Source organism: Conger conger, chromosome 15 (assembly GCF_963514075.1).
Source record: "Conger conger chromosome 15, fConCon1.1, whole genome shotgun sequence".
In the NCBI taxonomy this organism is placed as follows: domain Eukaryota; kingdom Metazoa; phylum Chordata; class Actinopteri; order Anguilliformes; family Congridae; genus Conger; species Conger conger.
The window spans coordinates 15,986,433-16,008,929 of NC_083774.1; the positions used below are offsets into that span (position 1 = coordinate 15,986,433).

Consider the following 22,497-nt stretch of genomic DNA (forward strand, 5'->3'; position numbering starts at 1 on the left):
GAAGGATTAGGTGGCATTTACTTTATTTCTAATTGACTGCGCGGCGCCGATGTGCCCTGCTGTGATCTGACTGCGAGCGGGTTTGCTTAACTCCGCTCCACGGCTGCCATTACGCGGCACGAGAAGCTCTGCGGACGACCGGCGCTGCGTCCTTTCTCCAACGCACTGGAGCAAATTACAAGACATTTTCTTCATTTTCGCTTCAGGAAATACTCGCTCGGAAACTCAGCAACCTTGAAACCTTGAAAGCGAGGTTGTTGAGATAAATTATTTGGCAGTAGACGGTGGGGCTGGCACGGGAACATGCTAAGAGAATCAATGAGCGGCGCAGGGATGAGTGGCTCCGGCAGTCGCTTACCGGAGAAGGTTCCGGGCATTTTTGCACCGAGTAATTTCTCTGCGCCCCTTTTGTAAAGAAGATTGAAAAATCTGTGGACAACAGCACAGGGTTGGAGGCTACGGGGATGAAGGAGGCTCTTCTATCCCGAGCTCGTGAGCAATCTAGCGTGAAAAAGAGGCCGTCTGAGCCAGTATTACGGAGAGGTATATTCATGTTTCTCGCCCCTGGCTACGGCAGCACAGGGCTGCGTAGACGGCAGGCGTGCATTAGAGGACGGGGCAAGATTGGGTCAGTTGGGGGGGGGGGGGGGGGGATCGGGCTACAAAGGTTCCAGCCCAGTTCTGTCGTGGTGTTGTTTTTCATTGCCTTACGATTTCATGAACGTGATCCCCTGAATTCGGTAGCATGTAATTAGGCTCTGTATATGCATGAGCAGTTTTCATTGTAGCAAGCACTGGGGAAAACTGCTGGATAATGGTCAAAAGAGCTATATTCATCACAGTCTTTAGCTGTACTATAACGTGAAATCTCACTGGAAATGTAACCTTGGCGAACTACCCACTTATCTCTGCTCTGTTCTCAGATTAATAGATAATGCATAGTTTTTTTTGTTTTTTGTAATATGATAATTGCATGGGTTAGTTCTGGGTATAGATTGTGGAAGGCTGAGTCATAATATATTTAAATGCATGAGTTCATTTTCTGCGCAGTAATGTTTTATTTCAACTATACATGCTGTGTTTAAAAAAAACTCTAAAAAACAATGAACATAATTATTTACACATTCACAGTACATGTTTACAACATTATCTACACGTTAAAATAGTCCTGTAAAACACACAACTGCATTTCAGCCAACGGTTTTGCATGTAGTAGTAAAAAGAAAAGTCAACGATTCTGATTTAATCGCACTGGAAAGGCTTGAGGAAGTCAAACTGCAACACAAAGACTTGACGTCATATTGCAATATACAAGGCAGCTTGACATTACAGACCTCCAAGCTTCAAACACATGGACAGTTCACATGTTATTGCAAAACAAAAAAAAGGTTATTAGCAGGTAGAGACATCCAACTTGATGAATAGGCAATTGTTTGAATACATACATTTCTTGTAAACAGAATAACGTTGGGTTCGCTTGTTGGGAGCCAACGTATTGGTGAAATTGTACAATGAAATGGGATGAAGGAATTGCCCAAATGTGTGCAGACTAGGAGAGAACAATATAGTTCCAATGCAACAGCTGTAAAAACGTTTTAGTGTTTGAAAGTCCTTGCGGAAAATTGACTACGGTCAGAAGGCATTCCTTTTCCTGGCCAGAACTAACGTAATGCGCTGCTCGTCGATGTCCATTAATACCTGCCAAGGTCCAGCTGTCCTTTAAAAACAAATTGGCTGCGTGACTGAATTACGTTATCGATACTTAAATTGGCTTGTTTTTTTTTCTGTTGTTTTATTATTTGAGGTGTTGTTGTTTTTACATTTATATATGTTAGAATGGACAGCTGCTGTGTTCTCAGTCGACTGGGCTTGGCTCCAGTAGCTCTGAAATGGATAGGACCGTGTTATGGCACCCTAGTAGCACAGCACCTCGCCATGGTGACGAGGAACCCGGTGGAAGTCTGCAGAGTGGAGAAGGATGGAAGCCTGTATTATTTCGAAGCAAAGGAGAGGAGGCCGGCCAGACAGCAGATGTTACGCTGTTCAGGTGAGGCTTGCCTCGGTTTAAGGTTCAGGTCAGGTTTTCCCTGCGGTGGAATGTTTGGTCAGCAGGTTGCCTCTCTGTTCCAGCCAACTTTTTTTGGAACGCACAGTGTGCCCAGTGGGGTGGCCTACACACCAAATGCGTAATGCTCAAAGAACAGTGGACATTTTCCCAAGACTTATTTTTATTTGTATTTTGTATAACCATCGTTCACTGAATAAGGCACACGATGCACTGATTCCGTTAAACTCGCCTAAAAAATATTTATACATTTCATAATATGCACTCAACACACTGTCATTACCAGCATGACCATTCAGAACACATTGGTTAATTTTTGTTCGGAATAATTGCACTATTAATCCTCTCTCAAAGGGGCTGAAAGTTGCAGGACAGAGGGTGAAATGAGAACTCAGACCTGCTCTGCCATAGACTGAAATCACTGTGAATGTAGCTGGACTTTTAGCTTCCAGGAACGGGAAGGACAGGTGGACCCAAACGCCGTCATAACAGATACGACGTCTGCGGTTCACAGACTCCTTTCTAAGCCTTTTGTTTTTTTGGAGGGGTGGGGGGGGGGGGGGAGTGGGTTGCAAGCATGCCCTAGTACCACCTGGTCCAGCAATAACTCCCTCAAAACCAGACGTGCACCAGTTACGTACCACTCACCTTAAAGAAACCCACCAGAGCTACACGAACGCAATGCTACTTGTGTCCTAAATGCACAAAACCACCTCTTAGTTATTTTCCCTCCCCTGTTTAAACCGGTAGCAGCAAAAAACATTCAGGAAAGTTTCCAGTGAGACGAAACTGTACTCCAAGGGGACATTGCTCATCTTCAGTGAAGATCCAAGGTCTGAGTCCATTAAACAGAGTTTAAATGCACCTCGGAAAGTTACCGTAAGTGAACTCACACAGACAGACAGTGTGCCTGCTTCCTATTGGTCTGTGCCTGTGTTCCACACAGGACAGACTCTCTGCCCCGAACACAGCGTCTCTGCTACAGTCGGCCAGATGACGGTCGTCATTTTGGTTTGTGGATATCAGAGCCATGTGTTTCCCATTCCACATCTGGCTCATCGCCATTGGAAGGCTGAAACCCTTTTTTTTGTTCCTTGAAATGGTGAGTCAAATGCATACAATTTTTGTTGTGTTCACATTTACTGGGAAGACGACACTCAGTGGCAGTGAATAAAAGGTACCCATTCTTCAAGTATTCTCAGCCAGCGGCTCTCTCTGTTCCCAGAGCGACAGCGGCCATTTTGAAAACCCAAGCAGTGGAGCTCCTCCGTGCTTTTTTTTTTGTTGCGTCCCTCTTGGGGCCTCCCAAGTGGGAGAGAACTCCCGACTCAAAATTTTGAAAGACAAGAAAATGAAATGAAAACTAGATGGATCCCACAGTGTCTTTCCTTCTTTGGCCACTTGTATATTCCCCCTCCCCCCCAACCTCTCCTTAGAATGTGGGTCTGGGGTCAGGGGATCCTCCAGGCCTCGGGGCTGGAGTCCCTTTGGCCGCTAACGGCCGGAGTCCATTTTGACTAAGCGCCCCGTCGCCCTCTCAGTAGCTGTACTTGTTCACGACCCTGATCTGGGCGGTCTGTGGGACGAACCCGTTGGGTTTGGGCGGGACGTCGGGCTTTAGCGAGGGCGTCCTCCTGACGCCCGTGCGCGGCAGGGACCCGTGGCCGCTGTAGCTGCTCTGTCGGGACAGGGAGGGCTGGGGGTGCATGCCCCGGGGCACCCCGTGCGAGTCCAGTCTGGAGGGGGGCGTGGGGGGCATGTAGCCCCCTCTGTTCATGCTGGGCTGCCGCGACACGGCCACCCCCACCCCGTTGGGGGAGCTGAAGTTTTTGGGGAGGGCGGATATGGAGTGCCTCTGGGAGGCGCGCTGGTAGCCCCTCTGCCGCTCCAGCGTGTCAGTCTGCCCCGGGGGCGAGGTGGGGGTGGTGGGCACGTCCACCCGCTTGGTGGGGCTGTTTCTGGGCAGCGAGGAGGAGGGCGAGTACAGCGAGGCCTCCCGGCTGGGCACTTTAGGCGGGACCTCCAAGCCCATCATGGGGTCCAGCATCATGTTCGGGCGGGGGGAGCTGGGCGGGTCCACCAGGATGGCCTTGTGCCCGCCGCCCCCTCCTCCTCCTCCTCCTCCTCCTCCTCCTCCACCTCCACCTCCCGCTCCCCCGCTGCCGTCCGTGAGGTGCTTGAGGAGGTCGTTGAGGGTGTTGCGGGTCTCCACCGCCCGCCGGTGCTCCTTCCTGCCGGGCCTGGAGCCGGCCGGGAGCTCGGCGTTCTGCGGCTTGCGCTCGCCCCGCGAGGCGTCGCTGCCGCTGGAGAAGGAGGCGCGGTAGTCGTGCGTGGCGTTGGGCAGCACCACCGCGCTGGGGATGTGGCCGTGGCCCAGGGGCGAGTGCGGGGGCGGGCTGGAGGGAAAGTACTGCGGGCTTTTGGGCGACGAGTCCCGGCGAGACGGCAGCACCTTGCCCTGGGCCTTCTCCCACTGGCTCCTGATCGGCTGCAGGCTCTTCTGCTGCAGGACGGGCGTGGACTCCGGGGTGGGCAGGGCCGACAGCTCCGGCGGCTGGCCCACCAGCATCATGGCCTTGGTGTCCGAGCCGGACAGCGGGTCCTTGCCGGAGTTGAGCAGGTTGGTGTAGAGCTTGGGCGAGTCCATGCTCTGCTGGTAGTCCTTCACCGGGCTGTCGAAGAGGCCGTTGAGCTTGGCGAAGCTTCCGGCGGAGTCCGTGCAGGACTGCGCCGACTCGCCGTCCTTATGGATCCTCCTGGGCTTCTGTAGGAAGGCGTCCCGGTAGCAGTACACCGTCATCCCCGCGATCATGGCCCCCAGGAGGAAGGCGGCGAAAACGCAGGTGATCAGAACGTTCATGTGGACCATCTGGTTGGACTCGCCCGACTGCACCTCCCACACACCTAGGCACACACAGCACAGCTTTAGCATCCGAGGGAAGTCGCAGGTTAAAACAGGTCCGCTTTTGGCCCCTGAACACACGGTCCCTCCCTTTCCTGAGCCTGGCGCTGTACATTAGCCTGTTTCTGTTCACACGCTTTCTTTGTCATTTGTATTTCCTGTCACTTATGAAGGAGCGCTCACTGCCTCTGATTGATGCGTCTGACAACAGAATAAAATGATGGGATTTTAGATGAGGGCACGCCAGATGCGTATAAGGGGTCGGGGAAATTTGCATTTAAATTCTGATAATTTCCCGAGGCGATGTCGACCCGTAGACACAGGCGGAATTTCTAGAAGGGTGCATTTTAATTAGAGCACAAGATCTATCTTGCGATTGTTCTGATTATGTTGTGAAAATCTTTTTTCGCGAGACCGTTCAGGCAGACGGAAAAATGAAGACAATAAAAGCTAAATCTGAATTCTCTCTTTCAACAAATGATCTAATCCTTTGTACCAGAACTGATATCTGTAAACCATCTGTCTTTTCAGATGGCCTTGTACACAATTTATACATAATAATGAAATTTACCAAGAGAGGAGAGCATTTCTGTGAATGACGTGCAACGTGCAGAATTAATAATTTTTGATTGTGTTATTGGGGAGACGTTAGTTCAGTATGGAAATTTTGAACGATTCCAAGAAGGATAATAATGGCAAGTTGGTTAAATTAGTGAAGACATGCCGATCAGTACTGGATTAAGGGGTCGAGTTTAGAACCCTATTTAGCGAAAGGTTTTAGGATTTGTTAGTAACCACAGACATGTTAGAGAGTTAGTCATCTACCCATGCAACACCCGGTGTGCTAGAAGAGGCTGCCAAGAACAGAGAATGCTAAAGGGAAGGCTATGATAAATTGGGGGGGGTTATGAATAATTTGTGGCAGAAAAGAAGAGTGAAATGAAAGAAGATTCAAACAAAAATATCAAGAGGAAAAGTGCAAAGATGTTGAGAAAACAATTTCAAAACAAGAACATACAAAGCAGGGTCAAAATACAAATAAAAAATGATACAGTAAAATATAAAAAGAATAACTGCCATATTTGCTGATGGAGGTCCTGCATAGCCGCTTGCAAATTATGTTCACACGAGGGGGGACTTCCTTTTTATCAGAAATTACACCCCTCTTGTGCATTGGGATAATTTGCGAGAAGGACTTAATTAAAAACAAAAGTAGGCTGTAGTTCAACCCATGTGTGGAAATGAAGGGGCAGCTTAATTGGAATGTAATGAAAAAATTCCACACTTGTGCCAAACATAAAGACAAAAGCCAGGAACTAAAAAGGTGACAATATATGAAAAAAAATTAAACCCAAAGCTGTATTCAAATTTTATGAATGTAATGTTTGTTCTACTTTGCTACTGTTATGCTGGAAGCTGCTAATCTAGGGCAGTGGGCCACCTCACACTAAAAGGTTGAGATGGGGCATTTTCAGAACGCATAAATAGAAAATGAAATAAATGATTTATTATTAACGAGTTTCTGTTATGAGTGTCTATGTGCTTATCCTGCTCCATGCTGAGGGGGGCAGGGATTTCGTAGCTGGTTGAAACGTTCCCTGGCGGTCATGGCGTTGCCTGTTCCACCGCCTAAGGCTAGCGTGGTGCGTCATAGCGCACGCTCTAAAGACCTGCTAACGGCAGCTATCCAGCAGGCCTCCATTCAGCAGCTCTGAGCTTTTGGACGGCTTACCCTGAGGCACACCAGGTAAGGCCCCAGAAGACTGGGCAGTGATGGTGGGGACGTCTCGGGGCACAAATTCCCTTGAACTGTTAATTTCAGGTGTCTGAGCGGTAGTGATTTGGGTTGTTGCTACGGGGACGGTCGTCACCGTTGTGACTGACGCTGACGACAACTCCATGTCTGTGGTGACAAACAAAACTGTTAAAACAAACCACCGGAGAAAACAAACGCAGAAACAGCAAGTGGACAAAGCAAACGGTTAAACGGAACATGGTTAGCGGATGCAGTCACGTGGCCGCGGTTTGTTTTTCGCTGACGCTTTTGTTTTTTCGGGTTTTTATTTATCCTTTGCTCAACAGAAAATAACAATGTGGCATGTGGATAATATATAACCAAAAACTAACCTTGAATTCTTATTGTGGCTAATTTAATATTCTTATAATCGAAAACAGATGATGAATCCCAATGATACACTTTTAATCCCCTGAATATCCCCAGTTATATTAAATACCCTTTAAGATACCTCTGACTACTAATGAAATTTGACTGCATGTCAAAATGCTTCAACACCGAATGCTAATGTGCAGACATCACAGATTAAGGGGGAATGGCGTGTTGTGTGAGTCTGGAGAGATGTCAGACACGGAGAGAAGGAAGGTTTATGCTTGATGGGTTAGGAGCTGATGGGTGAATGCAGCTGTGGTTCAGCAGTGAAACGGTTAACAAGACGTCAGGAGCATTGTCATGGAAACACGTTTACGTGGGATTTGGTAGTGAGAGACGAGGGGGTGGGGGGGGCTTGTTAATGTGACAGGTGACTGGGAGGAACAGAGGGAATGGAGTGGGGGGGGGAGGGTTGAGACGCTGAACTCGAGGAAGGAAAGAAATATTTCTTTAAAAAACTAACCAGACGTTGGGTCGCCAAATGATTTGTAATCTGGCGTAGATGTAGCTGCCAAAAATTCTACAAGAATTAAAGGAACAGGAAATCAGTAAAAAAAAGTATAATGATGCTAATAATACGAATAAAATCAAGAACAAAATTAAAGCAGTTTGCAAACTAAGGTTTTAGTTTGCAAATTGTTTTAAAGGAAAGCAAATCCTAACATACATGCATGCATATAGACATACCCCGTCATACATTGGGGTAAAATAAGTGGGCTTATTTGGGTGCTGTTGTTTCAGTGGGGTAGTTCAGCCTCGTGGATCTCTTTGACGGTGACGTGTATCATGTATCATGTGCTATGAGGGCGCTAGTAAGATGTGACAGTGAACGTGTCCATAGTCACTCGCCATGGGAATGTGCCCAGGGTCTACTGGTGTGTGCTGCTGTGCAATAACGTTGTCTACCACAGATACGGCGCTAACCTCCCCGCTAACACCCGCTAGCATCTCACCGTGACAGTCGCCCAGCCGAGCGGTGTTTCCGTACTCCACGTCCTGTTCGTAGCCGGTTCTGTTCCGGCAGAGAGAGAAGAGGAAGGAGAGAGCGTGTTAAAATGTGCACCTGCGCATTTGTCGCAGCGGGGAGTGGCTACTGTACGAGACCGCCCGCGCGGGTTCCTGTCTTAACGACGCTCAAACGATCAATAAAAGCTCAGCCGCCGGGCAGTGAGACGGAGGAGAGTGCTTACAGCTGGCCGGCCGGGATCTTCTCGCAGGACCGGTGTGGCATCCAGCCGCAGTAGGGATCCCGCGACGCGATGCAGGACCTGCGGGTCACAAACACCGCTGTTACACGCCTGCACCTGACCGCCTTTCACAGCTTCTGACACACATTATACCTGCTATAACACAGCCGGGCGTTCCCAGGCGGATGCCAGCGCCTCGCTCCAAGGTACAACCGCCATTCCTGACCTTGGGATTTGAACCAACAAACCTGCGTTGTTATTGTTATAGAACAACCGCTGGACTAAGAAGAAGGCTGTCTGTGTGGCCACCAGCTAGCAGGAAAACCAGCCGGTGGTGTGGGAGGAGCGCACGAATGAGGGCGGGGCCTGGCGGTGTCACTCACTTGTGGCAGGAGGTGTGGCGTTGGCAGCGGCTGAGAGGCATCCTGATGACGCAGCTGGAGAAGGCCACGTACAGGCCGTGCGTCTCTGTGTCCAGGTGCAGTGACAGCACGCGTCTGTCCTCCTCGCTGCTCGAGGCACACCTGCAACCAAGACCAGACCCGACGGCGGTCAGAGCAGAGCAGCGGTCAGAGCAGAGCAGCGGTCAGACCAGGCACGGCCCGTAATGGATGGCTGCCCGTTGAGACTCGCCCTGTCCCGGTTTGACCCACTTTTGACCCCCCACCCCTCCCTCCTGACCCTTTGAGAGTTTTAATCCGCCTTCAGACTACAGCTGCTTAGCATAACCTCAACCACAGATGCCATAGCAGGACACACAAGTTTGTTTTGCAGAAATACAACACTGGAACCGGAGCATGACTAAAGCCCAGGGGCCCTATGACCGCGTGAGAGTTCGCCTGGCGCGGGGAGGGTCGCCTAACATACTTGGCCCGGTTGAAGACGTCGATCTCCTCCAGCAAGACGCTGTCGTTCAGGGAATGCTGGGAAGTCTTGGCCAGCACCTTCAGGACGACGCCTGCTTCGGAGCCGATGAAAAGCACCGTGTAGTTCTGGTACGGGCCGGCCGAGTTGTCCACTGCTACCGCCGTCAGCCTGTACCTACCGAGAGAGAGAGAGGACACGCACGGTTGACATGACTCTGTGACTGCCGTAAAAGGTAATTATCCCACTCCGTCCCCAAAGGTAATTAGCAGAGGCCTCCGGAAGCTTCCGTGGGGAAGGGCGGGACCTCACCGCACGCGGGTCTTTGTGAACCAGGGCTCGTCGTTGACCGAGGGAACAGCGGCATCCATCAGGGGGTGGGACTTGATGAATTGCAGCGTTTCGTCGGGGAACTCGATGGAGGTTTTGTACCCCTCTGCGGGACCATGTCCTGCACAGCAGCCGGGCCTGGGGGGGGAACGGGGGAGGGGGGGGCATTAGCACTCCAGGATTTCCAGCTGGCTGGGGGGTGGCGCGCACTCCCGCAGAGTAAGATCAGGGTTATTTTTCTCTTCCTGTAATAAGAGACGCTAACGACGTGTCGCGCGCTCGTAAACGCGCACCTGTGCTAACGCAGTGCCTGCCAGCCAGGGGTAAGTAAGCAGCGAGTCTAATTATCAGCACATTAATTATTTACCCCCACAACCGCTGACAAATTACAGCTTGTTGGAAGCGGTGCGCCTTTACCTGGGTTTTGGCAGCTTGTGTTCGGGGAAAGCCGTCCAGACCGAGTCGGCTGTTTTCTGCTCCTTAAACTGGCCCTGGAAGGCCTTTTCGATGTCCGCCATGGAGAACGCGCACACCGCAGAACCTGGGATGCTGCGCCAACACGGGAGACATGCGCGGCGGTTAGCGGTTAGAGGGTCAGGGCGGATAAAAAGAGGCTCAATAACGTGAACCTCACACGTGAAGCGGGATAACGAGTCGTCTTCCTGACCTGTTGAGCTGCGTGGTGAACACGCCCACCACGGTGGGGACTCCGTTGACGTCGACGATCTCGGTGATGGACTGCAGCACGTCGAAGTAGAAGAAGGACTCCCCGGGGACGGAGCAGTTCAGCCGGGCCTTCACGAACGAGGTCCAGTGTTTCTCCAGGACTCTCTGGGACCCGCCCACGTCGTTCTTGCATATGCGGGACACTCTGGAATACACCGCCTGGGGGGGGAAGAGAACCGGGTGGGGGAGGGTTAGGGCGGCCTGGAGCGTAGTGGTTAAGGTGCATGACTGGGACACGCACTCGGTGGTTCAATCCCCGGTGTAGCCACAATAACATCCGCACAGCTGTTGGGCCCTTGAGCAAGGCCCTTAACCCTGCGTTGTTCTAGGGGAGGAGTGTCTCCTGCTTAACTTAATCAACTGTAAGTCGCTCTGGGTAAGAGTGTCTGCCAAATGCCATTAATGTAATGTAAGGGTTGGGTCAGCAAGGTTTCCTGCACCTAAATCAGGCACTACAGGCTGCACAGGATCTGCAAACTCTGTCCTACAGCAGGATGCGGGATAGAAAATGTACTCCACACGCCCTCACTGCCACAAGCTGCTCTTTTTAAAGCTCAACGGGAAGTCACAGAAAAAGAGACGGAGGAGGAAAGACTTCCATGGGTCCAAACTCGAAATGAACTTTGCGGTTCAGTCTTAATAATTCACTGCTGCAAATCAGGTATCATTCCCTGCATTAGCGAGACTGAAATATTTATGGACTTGTGGTTTAGGGAAAGTGCTTAAAACCTGTCTGGAAGTTCCCGGGATGCGGTGTTGGTAAATTTCCGAGCGAGCTGGAGGAAACCGAGCGCATACTAATGCCCAAAGGGAGACATCAATTACCGGCGAACAGAGGCCCCGAAAAACGCATCAGAAACCGGTGCGTGGAGCGGGCGTTTATCTTTTTACAACTGCACTAAAACCAAATGAATTGCACCCATTACTGTACAGTGCGGTTTCTTTCCATGGCGTCGCGTGTTTATGGGGGACCCACCTTTCCCAGGCTGTTGTACTCTGCTGCGATTTCCCTGAAGAAGAAGTAGACGTAATTCCCATAATTCACTGCGTGCAGAAAGTGGGGTTCTGAAAAATAGCATTTTCACATCGTTAGCGCCATTAGTGTTGTCCATTATCGCGGCGAGTTTCCTGCCATGATTTGTGAGCCCTGCTTTTAGTGGTGACCTAGATTGTAAACAAAAGTATGGTCTTTCAATATAAAACAAACATGGTTTATATAGTCCGGAGGCACTGAAGTCTATTTCAGTCAAGAAAAAAATGATTATAGATGTAAACACAAAAATATGTTGAAGCGTCTCCGGAAAAAAACAAAAACATGAGCGTGCACTCTGCTAATCGATCTTCAGCGCTGAGCTAGGAAAAATGCATGAATAAAAACAAGCTGCTGAAGCTTTCATTCATAACCTGAGTGGAGTCTGGTCAGCCTGACCAGCTCAAATGATGGTGGAGTTCACAGAAATGTCACTCCTCCAATGCAGTTCAGTATTACTGTCATACAACTGGGCCTGTAGCACAAGAGGCTGTAGGTCTTCCAATTGGAGCCCTGCTGTGCCTTCAGTAAATGCTGTTCCTTCAGTAAATGGCTGACTGTCTAGAATAGACTTGCTTTAAAATAAACAAACGCTGCATAAGTTGCTCTGGGTGCAAGTCCAAAATGTAAATGTTTTGTGAACGGAAAAATTGCCATGCCGATGCTATATTATTAACGGCATTCACAAACTACGTTGACGGCATCTGATGGAACCTCTTACCTTTCAGCCATTTTGAGTCGTACTTGATGGTCCTGAGGGCGGAGCCATCTCCCATGCTGCGGTAAATGACGGCATCGCTGGCCAGAAAGTCTGCCACTGTAGCAGAGTACAGCTTCCCGTCTACAAGAGATGCGCGGTGAAGGTCAGTATTTGTGTTGCGTTAATGAATACATTTACACTTTATACATTTGGTTTTCATTTCTATGCCTGGGGATGCTATGTTTTTGTTTTGGTGATAACTTTAATAACGCTTTAAAAAAATAAAAATGAAAAATGGTTACAGGTTTATCAACCGTGACCGCAACTTATCAGGGTTGTAGTTGCTATGGACACCGTAGCGCTCTGCTCATTGTAATAAATAGGATGATTATGATTAATAACACTCTGTGATGGCTATATACAAGCCAGATATGAGCAGTTTTCATCACTCCCCCCTCCCCCCAAAAGAACATTCATCATTCTGATTGAATTATTTGTAAAGACATTCATACCAGCAAACAGGGCGACATTGGTCTGTTTGGCGTCAAATGGGCACCTTGCCAAACCACTTATTTCCTCCCCGTCAAACTCCAGGTTGTCCAACTGAGTGTAAACAAAGACATACAGATATTATTGCTTTAATTGTTTTCATTTTCACTCTTATTATGCATGCACAATGAATGTATGCACACAAATGACAACAATGCTTCGCTTGAAAGCGAACGCCTCAGACCTGACACTTCAGAAACGTTTCACATCCCCCCCCCCTCCCGGTTCTTCACACAGTGCGGGTGCGTGACAGATGTTTGTCTCACCGCCGCCGCCTAATTAAAATTGCCGGAATGATTTACGCTGAATGCACACAAGACCACAAACGCCGTGAACCCCCGGAAAAAGGCAGTAGCTGTCGACATACCCGGTAGAACCTGCACATGGGGTTAAATCCGTTGGTTCCGCAGATGAAAACCAGATCGTCATTTCTGGGGGCCAGCACTTTTATGAAATTATGGCATTCATCCTTTGAAAGAAAAGGGGGGGGGGGTTGGTGGAGGGAGGGAGGGAGAGAGAGAGAGAGGGGGGAAAGTATGGGATTACATTGTGTATTTATTGTTTTATAGTTTTATTGTTTCAGAGAGCAGTTCCTGCTGTTTGAATGGCTGGAGGAGCGGTGCTGCTCTTACTCTGTGTTTGCCTTTCATGGCACAGGTCTCCCGGTCCTCTTGGCGAGACCTCCATGTCAGTTTCTGAAATGGAGGAGGAGAAATAAATATGCTGCAAAGCACTGGAGCGACACTCTCATGTTTTCACTCCTTTATTTATGAGCTGTTCATACTTTCACTGACGGTTATATTTCTAAAACAAAAGGGTCAGGACCTGAAGTAACACCCGCTGTCTAACCAAAATGCAGGAAGTATTTTCTTTCCATAGAGTTTCTTTGTCGCAAATAAGCAATTGGCAAGACGCAAACGAAATAATGATGCTCATTACAGTCCCTCTTTGGATGGGCACCTGCCTGACTTAAATGAAATGCGCAGGCCAGGAACTAAGACGTTTAGGAAACACTGTATGTTTCACTTCATGCTTAAATGTATACGTGTAATGAGGGCAAACCGGTTTGTTGGAAACAGGTCTTGTTAAGATCTGTGCAATTTGCAGCCTCAACGGTCATGAACTTTAACACTAACTTTAACTGTTGCCTGAAATTGATACCGCTCTGCAGAAAAGTTATGTGTTCCGCTTAATCAAAATCCGTACATGGCTGGCTATAATGGGAGGCAATGAGAGACGCTTAGCTTTTTCACGTTCGGGCAGTGATGGCCTAATAGACTGCAAATCACATGAGCTGATGGAGGGATACAAGGGAGTCAAGTAAATCGAAGACATTAAATGAGGTGTGAATAGGAGGAATGGGCGAAGCGGTAAAAGATGGTCAGCTATGGATTCCTAGCAGGGCGGGCACCGGCACACGAGACCTGACGAACGATCGGCAGCAGGTGCGCGCGGCGTCGTAAATCAGTGTGTTCCCTCTGCGGCGTGATTGTAACGGGAGATCATAGAGCTCTGAGACGGGCGGGCGAGGCGAAGCGGGTCCCGACAGAGCAGGCTCCGTGACGGACAGTGGGTTTACAGGGGAACAGAACGGAGATTGGGCTGTAATTTTGTGGATGAGAGAGGGTTTTTTTATTTTTTATTTGTATTTTTTATTATATATTTTTTTTTAGAGCCAGCCAGGGGCTTGGGAAAGGCAGAGCACTAAGCGGCCTGGAGGACAGGGCAATGAAACGGAGTAAAACGGTGCACTGAGTCACGTACCCTGCACTGAATCAATGCACTGAGTCACGTACCCTGCACTGAATCAATGCACTGAGTCACGTACCCTGCACTGAATCAATGCACTGAGTCACGTACCCTGCACTGAATCAATGCACTGAGTCACGTACCCTGCACTGAATCAATGCACTGAGTCACGTACCCTGCACTGAATCAATGCACTGAGTCACGTACCCTGCACTGAATCAATGCACTGAGTCACGTACCCTGCGCTGCATCAATGCACTGAGTCACGTACCCTGCACTGAGTCCCTGAGTCCCCACGAGAACAGAGGAGGTAAAGACAGGTCAGGGAGGGGGGTGAGGACGTGACCGAATGATCACCTGTAACAATGTGGATACACGCACACACACACACACACACACACACACACTCACAGACTCTCTCTCACACAGCCTGGAGCCTACCCTCCCCCTCCACCAAGTGAAAAATCTGCATTTTGCATTTTTGGATGCAGCCTTCTAATTTTGTTAATGTTCACCCCCCCAACCGCCCCCTGACTTTCCCCGATGGCCACTGGAGGTTTGCCAATGACTTTATTCAGCATAAAACCACAAAATGGCACTTACCCTGTACGGGATGATTTCGTTCCGGTACGATTCTCGCAGACTCACTAAGTAGACCTGGTCTCTGTTGAAAGCACACACACACACACAAGCAATGGGTCATTCTGCTTATTGCTGCTGCTGCAAAAGGCAATCCCATTTCCTCCCCCTCCCCCACAGCAAACAGCCCCTGCACCCTGCCGTGTAACATAAATCGCCTCCATCCCCTCCGATCAATACGCCCCTGGTATATATTATTGCGTATTGGGCCCCGGATCCAATGCAATTAAGAGCTCCCAGTAATGATTTACCTGCCAGCGATGAAGAGTGTGTCCTGGATCTTGGCCATCAGCTGGAAGTCCAGTCTGTGTTGAGATTCATTGCCCGAGGGGCGGCCCCTGAAGACAGGATACCGTCGGGAGTCTGTGGGGGAGATGAGGGATGGGGTTATTTGGGATTACCGAGCAGAAAAGTCGATGGGGGCCATTGATTAACCGTACGCATGACGGCTGGAACTGCTTCTCCTCCACGTCCTAATGAATATTAAAGAAAACGCCGCTGACGCCGAATGCTTATGTTAACTGTGTCAGCAGGTTTTTTTTTCTGTAATTTCTCACTGTACAGCAGAGTGGGAATGAGGCAAACCCTTTTAGTCTGCTTGATCCCGGACTGACGGGGCATTGTGGGATTGATTTGGTCCTCCCACACGTGGTTGCGCATAATTTACTTTGTTAGACCGAACGGAATGAGAAAACTGAGCGCTGATCGTCAGCCATCTCGAGAAATAATTAAGACGGAAACAACCTCCTCCCAGGAAAACAGAAAACAAGAAAGAAAAAAAAACAGAGTAATTGAATTACAAATTAAATTAATCAAGTAAAGTAATTTGTAAAGTATACCACCAAAGGCTCTGAAATGCATGTGCTAATCACTTTGCTGGAATACACGTGAAGGTTCAGGGAAGGCACACTGATCCAGGATCAGCACTCACAGTGGTGGTCCACGGAGTCCAGTGGGGCGGAGTCCTCAGGGAAGACGACGGCGCGGACGCACGGCAGCGCGCTGGCCAATAGCAGGCAGCCCAGGAGCAGGTGTCCCCGAGGGGCCATGGTCAGCACAGAAAGCTCACTTCCTGTTTCAGAAATGTGTGGCTGTTACCTGCGCAGACACACAGAGACGATTAACTGAAGATATGGGTTACACAATTGTCTAATATTCTGACCGATGTGCCTATTCCCTTGGTCCCCACCTGGTTAGAAATCAGAGCAGACAGTTTAGTGTCTGCCTTCTTGTATGGATCGAGCACTCAGGCTGTGACACGAATAACAATGGACAGAGGTTAGCCATGGACAGAGGTTAGCCATGGACAGAGGTTAGCCATGGACAGAGGTTAGCCATGAACTGAGGTTAGCCATGAACTGAGGTTAGCCATGGACACAGGTTAGCCATGAATACAGGTTAGCCATTGACACAGCAATGTCTGTTGGCAAGACGTGTGCAGGAGCCCAACATCACAACATCACTGCTATTTAAGCAGCAGCAAACCCAGCTACAAGAGGGCAGTAGTGAGTTCCCAGCTTTACAGACATATCACCTCCCCTCCCTCTCTCCCCGATCACACATCTTCCTCCACGTCAATCGCTCCTCTGAAGAGCCCCCCCTTGCCCCCCGTGACAGCTGTAATTAGCATTTTCGCTCGCTGTTTTCGCCTGCTGACGACGGCTGATTTTTGTGCTGAGGTCTCAGTGTTGATAATGGGCAGCTGCGCATTGTTGCACCTGCTGCAGCTGGAAAGGTCAGTAACGGCCGGTCAGCGGGGTACATCGGGAGTCGCCCGGGGACGAGAGCCATCGCTACGGCAATGAGCCTCCATCTTACCCCCTGCTACGGGTTAAAACTGTCCCTCTCACAGATCCTATAACTGTGTCCCACTCACAGATCCTAAAACTGTGTTCCTCTCTCAGATCCTAATACTGTGTCCCTCTCACAGATCCTAATACTGTGTCCCTCCCACAGATCCTAAAACTGTGTCCCTCCCACAGATCCTACAACTGTGTCCCTCCTAAAACTGTGTCCCTCTCACAGATCCTAAAACTAAAACTGTGTCCCTCTCACAGATCCTAAAACTTTGTCCCTCCTAAAACTGTGTCCCTCTCGCAGATCCTAAAACTGTGTCCCTCCCACAGATCCTAAAACTGTGTCCCTCTCACAGATCCTGGTGGTAGATCCTTACAAGAGCAAGAGCTGAAATCTAAGCAGCTGCGAGCATCAAGCACACATCTCTCTGTGACTTATTTACTTATTATTTTTATTTATTTACACATTTTTTAATGTCCACCAGACTTGCTGTGGATTTAAAAATGTGTCATTGCAGTGGCCTGGCTGTGTTCTGCTCAGATACGCTCAGATTTCCAATCAAACTGAGCGTAAACTAACGACCTAAGGCTTTAGCGGTTAAATCTGCGATACAGCCGACTGAATGCTCCGGGCCGGACAGCGCGAGCAGGTATAAGTGGTTCTCGGCGGCAGAGGGGGGTGGGAATGGATTTGCCGGGGGCGTGCGGAGCTGCGGAAGCGTTTCCCCCCCCCGATGAGCGAGCCTCCCGTGCGCTGACCGCACGTCGACCGCGGATGCTTTTTCAATTAGCCCCCGCGCGCACCTGCTGGAGGGGGCCGGCGATAAGCATCGACCGCTCGGGACCGTGACGCAGAGGGGGAGGCCCCGGTCCCGTGGCGGTCTCCCGGCACGGCCGCGGCATTCGCGTGCGTGAGCTGGACACGGCGCGCTGTAATCGGAGGCACATGCGAAGCGACCGGCCATCTGGTCACAGTCGTTACAGAATCAGCGCTGGGATCAGGCCCGTAATCATAAACTATTCGCTGCATACCGAACATGGCAGAGTCAAAACAAAGAAAATCCATGTGTATTCTCGAACGCGCCAACCCCCTCCTCGAAAAACACAGACGAATTGACCCGAAAAATAAGATATTTCTGATAATTTCATGGCAAAAAGTTTGTTCAGAACATGCGCTAGAACTCTGTCCAGCAGGCTGTGCAGTTGGCTGAAATGCTGAGTGATGGCGCGCTTGAGGAAAGCACTCTGACCTGCACCCTCAAACACCTCACTGAACATACGGACAATGTGCAAATCTACATCAGTCATCCAGTATAGAAATAGTGTATTGTACTCATTAAGCTACGCAAGTTAAATTTACAGCAAGCCACCTCTACGGGGAATGAGGGACAAATGAAAACATCCCTGGTCTTGGTCCAAACTAGCCACGTGACAACCAAGAAAGACAAGAGCATGCTAATCCTGAAGAGGGAAGACAACACATTTTTCCACAAGTCCCACATCCCGCAGAGCCAGTGTCTCTATTTGCCGTTCCTCACCCCTGTTTCCCTTGCACAAATTCTCACAATCCAGGTTACCCACAAAGCCCCGGGACCTTAAACGGATGAGCCTCTTCCCCCCCTGCTCCTGATGCATGCTGTCCCAATGCATTATTCATGAGAGGTTACAGTGCCGGCTCAACATACCCTGCTGTTAGCCAATCCCATGATCCCCTATTAAAACACGATAAATGAAGAGGAGCCGACATAAAATAAATAAACAAGCGAGAGGAAAACCTTGGGTATTGTAAGTCAGAGCAGAAACGCAAGACATACAGACCGTGCGCCCGAAATGCGCAGGCCCAACCCCCGGGAGGCGCAGAATCCCTATTCAGCGCCCTGCTCTTGACTTCCAGTGTTTGGATCTTGGCAAGTCCAGAGCTGCAAAGAGCGCCTGTCACGCAACATGCTACCGCTTGGCGCTCCCACTCGGTTCTTGCGAAAGAGCCGTGTTGCGACAAGTTCCTTCAGTCTCCATTCCATTCAGACGACTTCTCGCCGGGCGCTGCTGCAAAGAATTACTCACAAAGCTTAACAAAAGTCGTTGTTATTGTCTTGTTATTTTGGTTAGGAATTGCATGCTGACTTTTTGTATGGCAGGTCAGTGCAGTGTGCTGTTTACCAGCAATAACGCTGAGCTCCCCTACAGTGAGATTCTAATGGGGGGGGGGGGGGGGGGGCTCTGGCAATAACAAGGCAGCAAAACAATAACGGCCGATTTGTCATTTGTGATCTCTACCAACTTGGCCGCTCTGTGCGTTGCCTGAAGCTTGGCTGTCGGTTCCGCGCTCCACGTCGTCCCGTTCCCTGCCGTGTGGTGAGGCCACAGAACAGGAGATCAGGAAATGGATGATGATTTTATTTATTTTTGGTGAGGGGAGGGGCTCTCACTCGTGTACAGAATCACAAGATTTCTGGTCCCAGGTGCCCCCTCCCCACACTGTATTTTTCTGGCTGGCCAAATAAGAACCCTACTGTGGAACCAAGCAGCGTTGCTCCCATGACAAACCTGGTGCTGGTTTGGAACCATTATCAGAGCCATATATTGCTCCAGTGGCACATTATCCGGCACAGCATAGGTGAAACATCAAGTACCAGATCACTAGCTACAGAATTGTTGTGATAATCCTAAACGGGGACATGACATGGCATTTGGGTTGTCGCTCTGGTTCTACCTGGTATTTTTTGGACAACAGAGCATTTAGGACTCATGTGAAGTAACCTGCTGTTAAACCAAATGGAAGGCCATCACCGCACTTCCGGAGGATCTAAGACGTACTGAAATATAATTATCAAGCAACTCCTGATTTGAGCGGACCTTCGCCACCGCAGTAAAATGATTACTACTTCTCTGCCGGAATAATAAGAACGCGTAATCTTTAGTGCTGAGTCAACGGTGAGATAGGAGGCGTCCGAACTCGTTTGCTCTGAAAGCTCTGCCAAGTGACGCTGTTCTGCTTTTGGCAAAATAGCGCTCCTTCCCAGTTCTCTGGGGAAGTGCCAGACTGGACTTACAGTTTTTTTTTTCTCCCTATTTTAACGGAAGCGGTTGCCGCTTTAAATAAAACCCCCATGCACGCAATCTTTCCTGCAGGTGCGGGTACCCTGGCCCCATGCTGGGCCGGGGTCGGGCCCCATAATAGAAGCCTCGTGTTCTGGATGTTGACTTTAAGGCCTGTGCCAGGACAATGCCAGCAGTGGCGTGGAAGAGCGGAATTGCTGTGGCCAGCTGTTCTATCCACAGTCCAATGATCACCGAGAGGCCCGGCTACAAAGCCAGGGGTCTCTTGTGGTCAGACTCAGCATGATTGATGGGCAGCTATACAGCGTTTGGGTACAGAATAGGAAAAGTTCACTTTGTGGTCGCTGAAGTGGAACATTTGGCTAATTAACAAAAAGACCAATGGGGAAAGAGCAGTAGGCCAAATCAACCTTATTAAATCTTAAATACGGAGTATAGGCTAAACGCGATCTTTAATATTGGCCTAGGAGGCTACTAGTTTCAGTATTTATTTCCGCGGAGTGAGAAAATAAAACTGTAGGCTTCTCCAAACATCTCACGTTAGAGGACGGGGTATAAAATAGAAAAGGGTGATTTGGCCATTCAAAATCAAGTCGAAACATTTAGACACAGCCCGCATAGCATCATGTAGTAAATGCATAGGCCAACATTAATCGCCCTCTTCGAACGATTTTAGATTTATTTGACAAGGACCATTTGAAAAGTAGCCTCTCAATGTGTAGACTAACCTACATCGTAACAGTGCAATAATGATACAAATATTATGAGAGTTGGAAGATCAAGGTGGACTGGGCATAGGTATTACACATGTAAACGGTCAATAACAGAGCAGTCGTTCTCATAGTAATTAAGCGTTTGATTTCGTATACATAAATGCCTGCACCATAGCCAATCAAGACATCCCCTCACAAGACATGCTCAGAAACAGATGCTGTTACTTCGAGACTCTACACCAATAACTAATTTTAATATGTTAAAAGATATGCCTGTGTTGCATATTTACTTATTCGGTCGCCTAACAGTTTCACATACTGTTTTCAATTCCGCATGCATACAATATGGTTTTAATAGAGTACAGTAATGATTTCTTCGTGGCGATAGTGACGAAAGGTAACGGAAGGACTGATTTAAAGTAATTCTCCAGAAGCTGCGCGGCAACGAAAAAGGGACATCTTAACGGACTAATCAAGGACGAACGAAACTGTGAAAAATATCCTTCCCTTTGAAACTAAAACGAACGGACAACTAAACCAAGGAACGGGCCATTTAACTCGCCGGACCGATGGTACACAAAGTATCAGTGAACACTGACGCACGCAGGTTACATGGCTACTGTAACAGGCTTTCCGACGTAGGAGTAGTGTGCAGTTTAGCTGTCCATCGAGGGGAAAACTACAGAACCGTGTATTCGGAAGCATTGAAAAAATATACCCAATATATTGATCCTGAAACGGGGAACTTGCTAACGCCGTGAAATCAGTTTAAGGTACTCGCACACATCAGACACCAGTCAGTATTCTCTAAAATTCCATGCAGCCTCTAAGTTTTCTGATAATTACTGAATTATATTAAAAACTATTACAGAATTGGCACAGTTTACCTGCTCCACAATACCTTCAAAATATCACATTCATGATGAAGAAATATGAATAGCCCACTGACTAGGCTAGGCTATATACATCAGTCAGGATGCAATAGCGAATGCAAAAGAATAAACTGCTCAGCAGAGCTGTAATTTTAAGTCATATGTTAAATTTCACTATTGGCTTAGTTTGAGATTAAATTCTGGGTCCACACACACACACACACACACACACACACACACACACACACACACAGCTAATGAAAAAAGAACTCCCTACCTTGTGGTTTCAATAAACCATGAAAACAAATGCCAGCTCCTTAGATTCCACAGTTTGTCCACTCAGTGGTATAATCCACAATTTAAAAAAATGTAAATATCCAAAGCGCATCCCTCGTCCGGAATATCCAACCTTCTTTCTGTCCGGTTTTGGACTGCGAAAATTAATTCCGATGGCAATAAGGACGCATTTTCCCGCTGATTCGTCAATCTATCCGTCCTTAGGCCAGGCTTTAAGCTTTCTGATCTTCAAAGACCGATCAAATGGCACCACTGCCGCCCCTTCCCCCTTTCCTTAACCCCAGCCCCCTTCCCGACAGTAACTTTAATAACCAGAGGGGGGAAAACAAACAAGAGAAGTGAGCCAAAACGCAAGGGCAGTTGTAGCCTAAACGCGTCCGATAAAAGTTAAAACCCCAAAATGAACCATTTAAATCCCCTCCGGAAAGACCAGAACCACACATCGGACGTATGGAGACGGTTTGTGAAAGCAGCGGCTGTCTGATTAAAAATAGCTCCTCGAGTACTATTTTTGTACTTCACATACTAGCTGGGCGAGTTGGATGCGTTCGTTCTGCTCTGCCTGCCTACAACACACTTCGTTGCAATCCCATTATTTTCCTACCTCTTCCCCTCGTCTTATTTCCCGTAAGGCCACTAGTTCATATTTTAATCGCCTGAAAGTATCTTTCCGAAGGCGCCACTCACCTCATCTGATTTGGTATTCTGTATCCTTGCGTATTGCAACAAAAACAAATAGGCAACTTCTAACTTCTTTGGTTCTGTGCTGCGTGCTGCGCTGTTCACGGTGGAAAACAGAACTGCTGCACAGCGAACGGTGTAACTCGATCCACGCTGACTCGATCCACAGA

The 22,497-nt window shown here is 48.8% G+C and overlaps 1 protein-coding gene and 1 long non-coding RNA gene across 10 annotated transcripts in view; one reads left to right on the top strand and one right to left on the bottom strand.

Moving 5' to 3' along the window:
* The window catches only part of LOC133111350 (uncharacterized), an 83,333-nt gene that overhangs the window by 15,718 nt on the left and 45,118 nt on the right, over positions 1-22,497 (top strand). For 2 of the 3 annotated variants that reach the window (XR_009704985.1, XR_009704984.1), the window contains exon 2: positions 12,000-12,134. This is a non-coding gene — a long non-coding RNA (uncharacterized LOC133111350). Of the gene's footprint in view, positions 1-11,999; positions 12,135-13,177; positions 13,260-22,497 lie in introns of those variants that run through there. The other variant, XR_009704986.1, reaches the window with a different exon arrangement.
* Positions 1,035-22,451, bottom strand: LOC133111348 (semaphorin-6D-like). Of its 7 annotated transcripts, none has more exons than XM_061221606.1 (19): positions 22,334-22,451; positions 15,840-16,006; positions 15,160-15,271; positions 14,873-14,933; positions 13,153-13,215; positions 12,888-12,989; positions 12,484-12,574; positions 11,993-12,112; positions 11,218-11,306; positions 10,183-10,400; positions 9,933-10,064; positions 9,498-9,653; positions 9,189-9,356; positions 8,705-8,845; positions 8,325-8,402; positions 8,088-8,146; positions 7,598-7,654; positions 6,700-6,870; positions 1,035-4,969 (listed from the first exon to the last, which is right to left on the bottom strand). In XM_061221606.1, the coding sequence occupies exons 2-19, from the start codon at positions 15,955-15,957 to the stop codon at positions 3,603-3,605; spliced, it is 3,303 nt and encodes a 1,100-aa protein (XP_061077590.1). In that variant the 5' UTR covers positions 15,958-16,006; positions 22,334-22,451; the 3' UTR covers positions 1,035-3,602. The 7 variants fall into 7 exon arrangements, with proteins under 7 accessions (XP_061077590.1, XP_061077587.1, XP_061077589.1 ...); XM_061221603.1 differs by having other exon boundaries at positions 9,189-9,362; XM_061221605.1 differs by having other exon boundaries at positions 9,189-9,362; positions 15,840-15,980; positions 22,334-22,434.

Excerpts from the sequence above, each read along its gene's own strand:
- LOC133111348 (XM_061221603.1), bottom strand. The coding sequence starts at position 15,957 with ATGGCCCCTCGGGGACACCTGCTCCTGGGCTGCCTGCTATTGGCCAGC. Across the intron at positions 14,934-15,159 it reads ACACTCTTCATCGCTGGCAG|AGACCAGGTCTACTTAGTGA; the intron begins GTAAATCATTAC and ends TGCTTTCAACAG. Across the intron at positions 9,654-9,932 it reads CACAAGCTGCCAAAACCCAG|GCCCGGCTGCTGTGCAGGAC; the intron begins GTAAAGGCGCAC and ends TTCCCCCCCCAG.